Source organism: Myxocyprinus asiaticus, chromosome 48 (genome assembly GCF_019703515.2).
Source record: "Myxocyprinus asiaticus isolate MX2 ecotype Aquarium Trade chromosome 48, UBuf_Myxa_2, whole genome shotgun sequence".
Taxonomy (NCBI): domain Eukaryota; kingdom Metazoa; phylum Chordata; class Actinopteri; order Cypriniformes; family Catostomidae; genus Myxocyprinus; species Myxocyprinus asiaticus.
This window is the reverse complement of record NC_059391.1, coordinates 26119906-26128928: the sequence shown is the minus strand read 5'-3', so window position 1 is coordinate 26128928 and position 9023 is coordinate 26119906. Positions and strand designations below refer to the sequence as shown.

Sequence of the window (9023 nt, the reverse complement as noted above, 5' to 3'; positions counted from 1 at the left end):
AATGGAAGATAAAAGTAATACGGTAAGTGTCATAAGGTTGAGTAAATGAACTAAATATCCATTTTTGGGCAAACAAAAATCCTTTAAAAGTGCTTTGGTAAGAATTTGGACAAATGCCAATGACACAATGGCACGATTTTTTTAACCTTTACCAGAAAAACTCGAGCTTACTGCTCTCGACGTCAGCTCTTAAAGGGCACTTCTCTCTAAGAACACCCCTCCACCCACTCCTGTAATTTAATTTCCTTAATGTGTAGTCTCCTAAATTGGATACGGTGAATGGCTTTCAATTAATCTAAATGGCAAAAACATTATGGGCAGTTTAAGCGAGTCTACTCTTAGCGAACGGGTTCGGGCGCAGGTGGAAAGATTCTCTGATGCCGTTTTAGTGGTGAATTGCGCCTGTGTAATTTTTTAAGCAGAAAATGCACAACAGACTGATATTTTTCATCCGTGAACTGGTTTGTTATTCGATATTCATAACCTCAATTTTTCAGCATTTCTTACCCCTTATCGTGGGTGTAAGGATCATAAAAATGAATTTAATCTATTTGTAGGATGGAGATATTAGAAAACAGATTGCAAGAGAGATGCGTGGGACATTTAGGTGGGTTGGATAGACAGACAGACAGACAAACGTCTGGATTACTTGCATTAATAACCAGGGATGGGAATCGTAAGGAATTTAATGGTTTTGGTTCCACTGAACGGTTCTGGTTCCTTAAAGATTCTTTTAGTAATTGAAGTATAATTGGCCTTAATTATATACAGTACCAGTGCTGGAGAAGCTATTTTGAAACTGTAGTTTTCCAAGCTATAAGCTACACATAACTTAAAGAAGTTAGACTACAGTCTAGCTACTCTTTAAAACAATACTAGCTACATTGAAGCAATTTAAAGAAAAAAATATTTTATTTAAATATTCTGTTGTAGATATATATCAATGAGATTATATTATTTAATTCTATTGAATGGAACTTTCACTTTCTCCTCCTTCTGTTTTTGGTGATTCTCATTCTTCATGCATATCGCCCCCTACTGGGCAGGGAGGAGATTTTATGATTAAAAAAATGACTTAAAGGGGTCATGTCATTAGGAATCAAATGTTCCTTGATATTTTGTCATTTAAGAGGTCTTTCTACTATAAAAACATACTGTAAATTTCAGAACTGAAAACTTAATCCCCAGTGCAATAAAAGCATTTATTGAAACCAAGCTGCCAAAACGCCTCCTTCTCTACATCCGTATATTAGTGATTTCACAAAGGGTACTCATTAATTCTTGACCGCCTCTACAGAAAAAACATCAACGCCTACTTTACATTATCGCACCCTTGGCCCCGCCCACTGGGGGGGTCAGTTCATAAAGAGAGAATGTGAGAGAGTAGGATATAGGCCTACTGCTCTGCCTCTTGTTGTTTTGTGCATAAACTGCTCAACAAACTATACACCCATCTATGCTATTTTTTAATTTTTGGTGTACGTAAACACACCCTAGATGGACGTCTTTGACAGCTTTGATGCATTTCCGGCAATGTGCACCTCACTGCAGGATGATACTGAAAACTGGATGTGTGCGTCTTCAGAGTGCTTTGGACTATGTATGTGCATAATGTGGATGTCTCATCGGTGTATTTCAGCATGGATTGCATGTTTTGCCACTGATATCAGCGTGGATTGCTTGTGAACCAGTCATAAAATGATTCAGGCTTTGCCAAGGAATTGTCATTGAATGATGGGGCACTTAAAAACACTATTGGACACAATCAAAAACATAAGTAAACAGTTCCATTCATGAATATTTCAAATGTCATGACTGTTTGATAGTTTATGGTGCTGACACCTTGTCTGCACTGGGTGTGTCCGTTAACGCGACGGGACACAACGGCTTGAGGCTGTTTATACCGGGCGCGTCCGTTGATGCGACGAGACACAGTGGCTTGAGGCTGTTTACACCAGGCACATCAACACAAACTTTCTAAACCTTTTATTAGTGTTTTGGCAGTAGTAGCTCCAGTGCAAAATGGAACGGGACACCTGTTTACTATTGGCTTGACGTGCTGCAACTGACGCTGCCATGGTAGACAGCATCATTGAATATAATGGGTTCTATTGCTTTTGATGCGACGCACCACTTGCGTCCAGTTTAGACAAGGTGTGAGTGTTAACAGTTGTGCTTGAGATGAACAGTTTAATATATCCGGATGCAATGTGTTGGATATGTGTTATGTGTAAACCCTGAAATGTAGTTTTATAATATTGTGGGGTTGTTCATTCTCTGCCGATTGAAATTCAAATATGGCTCTATTTGAGGGGCTGCACGATGTTAGCCAATCAGAACAGTGGGAGTTTACGTTGACGTTTAAATGAGGAGCTGAGGCCAAAACCGAGTGTTCAGTCAGAGGGCCAGAAAGAAGGTGAAAAATGATCATATATTACTAAATTATAACTGTTTTGATTAAAAAAAAAAACTTCACTATCATTATCAGTGGACCTCAGGGAAGATAATAAAACTATATAGAAAAAGAGCATTTTATGACCCCTTTAAATTTTAAACCGTTTCTCACCCACACTTATCATATCGTGTCTGAACACATGGATTTAACCACTGGAGTCGTATGGATTACTTTTATGCTGCCTTTATGTGGATTTTTGAGCTTCAAAATTTTGGCACCCATTCACTTGCACTGTATGGACCTACAGAGCTGAAATATTCTTTTAAAAATCTTCATTTGTGTTCTGCAGAAGAAAGAAAGTCATACACATCTGGGATGGCATGAGGGTGAGTAAATCATGAGAAAATTTTCATTTCTGGGTGAACTAACATTTAAAGGATGCGCAGGGCTCAAGTGAATCAGTGAATCATTTATATGAACTTGTTCATTTACATGAACTGTCCGAAAGGACCGACTCACTAAAATGAATCAGAGTTCCCAACACTATAGATAGGGGAATTGTTTATTTTAACCAGTTCATTTACATTAACAGTCTATAATAACTGATTCACTTCAATTTTACAAATATACTAAACAAAAATAATACTACTTTTAAGTAACATATTGTCTTTTTTTATTTAAAGTACCATTTATTATGACAAAACTCCTGTTGAGTCGGTAGCCGGGTTTCCATCCACATATTTTTATGCATATTTTGGGATAAAAACACGAAGATGTGGATCAAAACGTATATGCTCCCTTGAGGTAAATACATTTTTTATTCAATAAGAAGAAATACGCATAAATGCGCATAATGATGGAAACACATTTACCAAATAAACTTGTATTTAAATTTAATAGGAATACAAGATGTGCATAAAAAAGTCATGTAACTGAATAATTGGTTCATAACTGGACTAGCTGTGGACCAATCATTGCATCTAAAATGTTGCTCTGGTCATCCTGAAATAACAGTGTCTAGAAAATGCAAAGCCTGCAAAACGTTTGCAGAGCAAATAAGTCAAATACAAACTTGAAATGTGCCGAAGAGCAGGTTTATTGACACTTTTGAAAAATATCTTATAGATCTGCATGGTAAAGTCATAAGGATGGAGGAATGCATACACTCTGTGTGACACGCTCCCAGACATGAGACAAGTTCTTCACAGTGTTTTGTCTGTGTGCTCTAAACCGCGAGTATTTTATTAATAAAAGAGTCACAGTGGCTACAATTTATCTGGAAGAGACCATTTTGTTTGTTTTATTTTAACATATGGGATGGAAACATGGCTTTATTTCCACATTGTTTTGGTGAAATTAAATGCTCAACTTGAATAGAAGCATAGCTAATGAGTGAGTCATTAGCCTGATTCAAATCAAGCTGAAGACTGCTTTTTGAGTCTGCTTTGAGTCTTTTTGATCGATTCATTAAAAAGAACAGCTTACCTCTCCCTCAGCATCAGCAAAACCAAGGAGCTTGTGGTGGACTTCAGTAGAAAAGACAGAGAATACAGCCCCATCACCATCAATGGAGCACCGGTGGAGAGACTCAGCAGCTTCAAGTTCCTCAGTGTCCACATCACTGAGGAACTCACATGGTCTGTTCACACAGAGGCCATTGTGAAGAAGGCTCACCAGCGCCTCTTCTTCCTGAGACGGCTGAGGACGTTTGGAATGAACCACCACATTCTCACACGGTTCTACACCAGCACTGTAGAGAGCATCCTGACTGGCTGCATCACCGCCCTCAACCGCAAAGCCCTGCAAAGGGTGGTGCGAACAGCCAGACACATCATCGGAGGAGAGCTTCCCTCCCTCCAGGACATCTACACCAGGCGGTGTGTGAGAAAAGCTATGAGAATCATCAGAGACTCCAGCCACCCAACACAATGTCCAATACTACAGGTCTACTCAGTATTTATTTTTGTATTTTTTTGTGTTGCGCTGACACCTACAATAGCGGCAAAGATGCATCATCACGCAAGAGCAAAAGTTACCAATGCCATTGTAGAAATGTGCTATTCGCAGTTATGAATAATGACGAAGAAGCCAGAACACGGTATAATATAAACAAGCGTGCATGTTTCCTCTGTCATTTGCTCCACGTCTGTTGCTAGAGTGTGCATGTAATCTGAGATGGCCTCTGTAACACACTGAGTATTATTATAGTCATTATAATTGATTATTAAATCCCGTAATCGATATGTTGAATGTTCATCATTACATGAATGCACTTTTACACCACTACTATTATTAATCATTGAAAAAAACTTACTTCACTTGGGCGTGCAAGCTGACGTTTTGGGTGGCATTTGCACACCCTGGCACACCCGTGGCTACGCTACTGCTTCATAAGACACATGGGGTGGTGGTGGTGTAGTGGACTAAAGCACTGACCTGAAAAGCAGAAGGTTGTTGGTTCAAATCTCACAGCCACCACCATTGTGTCCTCGGGCAAGGCACTTAACTCCAGGTTGCTTTGAACTGGGGTTGTTTGTAAAAAAAAAAAGCTGCGTGAAAATTTCTCAAATCTCATTTTGTGTTCCATGATGATAAATAACAGCATACGGATTTGGAACAATATTAGGATGAGTAAATAAAGACAAAATGTTCATTTTTGGGTGAACTTTTACTGTAATTACTTCAACAGCAGCCAACAAAAATGCAAAGAGTGATCAGACAGCAACTCGTCGAGAACTTTTGCAGTTGTAAGACAAAACATCTGTCCACGTCCAGTTCCACCCAAAACAGTCTCCATGTCCACTACGGACGGCTAATGATGTGTCAGTATTGCTGAGGTGAGATAGTGGGGCGGTTTCTGGGGCGACAGTGTTGACGGGGGGTTACTGAAGGCGACGAATGGTCTAAATGAGTACAAACGCCAATAACGTATGACTCAAAACCCCCCGCTGCTGTTCTCATCATCACAGGCCCCAGGCAGGAAAGACGGATGAGCCACCACGGGAGATCTTTCACACAATATTCCAGATTTAATGTTTCACTGAGAAAACAAAATTACTCAAGCTGAGATAAGAATTGTATAATGTTTCAACTATGGGCACTGTGGACTCTTAGAAATTAAAGGTCCCTTAAAACACGTGTTTCAAACTTTTTCATTTATTTAGTTTGTCTTCTAACAGTGTCTGGTGGATATGCACGCATCCCAGGTATATTCTATAGTCTTTTTTTTCTGCTTCCCTTAAAGAACAAATGTCATATTTAATACACATTTCAAATCACCATTCATTTTGATTTAGTGAATATGTGATCAAATTACCTCAAAATCAAACTTTAGATATTGCACAAAATTCTCACATGGATCAGGAATATTTTGTAGTAAAAGGTGACATACAGGTGTTTAGAAAACTACTGTGGTAGTAGAAAATAAAATCAAATGTGCTTTTTCCCCCTGGGGGGCTTTACGTCCCGTTATACCCTACATCTGTGATACCAAGAGTTAAATCATATGACTGAGGACGGCTAATTAAGACGAACATTATCAAATATATTTTAATGTGACAGTCTTAAATTTAAATCTTTACAGTCATGTATGATTCCAGTGTATTCAAGGTATACCTGCATTTCATCAGTATGTGTGTTCGGGTGAATTTCATGAAATCTGTCAAGAACATGTCCTGGTCATATTTCACCCCAAAGTCGAAAGAAACAAAAAAGTATATTTTACTTAATGAAATGTATGTAAATATATGTTTAAACAAAATTACCATTAAGATGTGTTTTGTGTGTTGTGGCATTGTTTTCATGACAATTAAAGGAATATTCCGGGTTCAATACAAGTTAAGCTCAATCAACAGCATTTGTGGTATAATGTTGATTACCACCAAATTTTTTTTTTGACTTGTCCCTCCTTTTATTTAAAAAAAAAAAAAAAAGCACAAATCTGGGTTCCAGTGAGGCACTTACAATGAAAGTGAATGGGGGCCAATCTGTAAATGTTAAAATACTCACTGTTTCAAAAGTAGCCACAAGATATAAACAATATGCATGTGAACATGATTTTAGTTAAAATTGCTTACTTTTTCTGTGTAAAGTTATAGACAATTTTAGAACTTAGTTGCCATGATGACGTAATGCCATAAACCCCAAAACTACTGCAAAAATTATGATTTAAACAAATACACTGTACAGCTCAAATAATACACAAGTGTTAACAGAAGAATTAATGCAAGTGCTTTTATAAAATTATAAGCTTCACATTTCTGCATTTAAACCCTCCAAAAATTGGCCCCATTCACTTCCATTGTAATTGCCTCACTGTAACCTCCATGTTTGCATTTTTTTTTTTTTTTTAAAGAAAAGGAGGGACGAGTCGAAACATTTTTCTGGTGTAATCAATTTTATGCGGAATATTCCTTTAAAAGGATTTCTGGGGGGAAGTCTGAGGAATTCTGCAAAATTTGTTTTAACATGGTAAAATTTGTTAAACAGAGCTGTGAGTACTACTGATAGCTGAAAAAAAAAATTAATAAACAGACATTTAAGGAGAAAAGCATACTTGTATAAAACTTTGTGAATGAACTGTCTCAGGCTATACAAAAAAAAAATCATTTTAAGATTGATGCGTTTCATTTCATAATAAAATTCAATCAAATGGAATTGAGTAATCTTTAATAAAATAGAATAAAATGAAATGTTTTATTAATTCAATTTTGTTAAACATTACACAATTCAATTTGATGGAATTTTATGAAACTGAAATGCGTACATTTTAAAAATGGGCTTTGTGTGTATTTTTTTTTTCTTGAATACCGTTTCACTCAGAAATACATCACATTACTTAAATAAAATGAGTCGTGAATGCTGTTTCATGTTGTTTTTTAAGCCACTTTTGAATTTTCCAACATATTTGCTGTTGACCTTTCTGAAAATGTATGACGTGCATAATTTTGTAACACATGGAGTGTGTAATCGTTTTTAGTCATGAGTTTTTATTTCGGCAGTTCAATTGACAACTGAAATGAAATCTAAATGAACTCAACCAATCAATATTGTTAATAAAGTGAATACTGCAGACTGAATTCTTCCCAGTCTCAACAACAACGTCACCACACACACACACACACACACAAACTATACCGTGATCCTCAGGGCATGAAATAAAAGAGAATAAAAATTGACAAAACCCTCAATACAATTTTCTACCTCAATGAATCTCACAAAAGAGAAAAATTGTATATAATATCACAACAGTAGTCTCGAACACATTCTTAACCAGAAAACCACCCATGCCAAGTGAGTTGTGACATTTACTGCAAAAAGTTCATATCATTTCTAATTCTGAGTCATAAGAAGGCCTAACGGGTAGTGAAAATCTTTGAATGATGTTGGACGACTTTGATCTGTCTTTCAGTTCTTACTTGCCAAAATATTCCCTGACTATTACGAATAAATAAACCGACATCGCACAGTTACAGAAAGTGTAATCCACACAAACTCACAAAAAAGTGCAGAAACGGCTATATAGGTCCCTCCAAAAACATCTAATAGACGTTAAGTATCGGTGTTCTGAGTCTGGACTTTCTAATCTGAATTCTTCACTTCAGTCCGAGGTTTGCTTGGAGTTCCACACTTCTCGGTACAGCTGCTGTTCAGAGTTTGTTGGACCCCTTCAGGAACCCATCCAGCTCTTCGCTGGTTCCTCTGTGGTTCTGATAGATGGGGCTCTGGTTTTGTAGAGGGGTTGAAGGTTGTGCTCAGTGAGATTTTGACCACATCGAGAAGCTTGGGGCCATTGGGCCCCTGAGGCATATTTAGGTCCATGTGGCATGGGGCATGTGCAACATTTCCATGGTGCACTTCTTCGTTGGGGGACGCCTACAGTTGGTCTTCATTTGGTTACTCTGTCAAAAAAACAGCAAGGAAGAACATTAGCACAGAATAATGTGAATGGTGAAATTTCTTAAGTATGAGCAATAGTAAAAGTGATGCTTGACAGAAAGATTGAAACTTTAACTCAATATGTCTTGGGTGTTTTCTGTGTGTTGCAATAAGACAGTAAATAATGAAATCAAGTCAGCCTCCAGTCAGGTGGCCTTTTCCAATTAATCCAGAAACACAGTCCACATGGTGAGCTAATTATCTGTCAGACAGGGTGAGAGGATGCAGTGTTAATGTGGACAGAGGATTCAGCAGATTCAGGTCTCATTCACAAGTTATCACATTCCAATCTATCACTATCAGTTTCATGCTGGCTTGTCAAATGCTTTGCGATATATATGGGTTTTTTGACAGGTAATGACTTCCATTTTACTGATAAATTCAAAGTAATACAAGCATTTATTACGAGTGATTAAATGTAGGCTGTGTTCGAATGACTAATGGCTCCATTTCGGCCGAGAAATACAGTAATGGTTGTAGTTTCGAAAGATGTGCTTGGTTGCTCACTAGAAATAGTTTTAAATCTGACCTTATACCGCCTAAGCTTTCGGACGCAGCCGCAGCCCTCCTCTGAATCCAGGTCAAGTCTCTGGTGTGAATCAGACATATGTAACCCGGAACAGACCGGAGCAGAGAGCGTGCTGGGAGATCGGTCCCAGGGCAGCAGGAGACTGAGAAGTTAGCCAGTGCT

General features: G+C 37.8%; 1 protein-coding gene across 1 annotated transcript in view; it reads right to left on the bottom strand.

Annotated features, from left to right (window-relative positions):
* Positions 1-132: 132 nt before the first annotated feature.
* The window catches only part of LOC127437274 (protein shisa-like-1a), a 51471-nt gene continuing 42580 nt past the window's right edge, over positions 133-9023 (bottom strand). Inside the window, exon 5 of the mRNA XM_051692106.1 lies at positions 133-8295. Coding sequence (XP_051548066.1) covers position 8295 — 1 coding nt within the window. The 3' untranslated portion in view covers positions 133-8294. The remainder of the gene's footprint in view (positions 8296-9023) is intronic.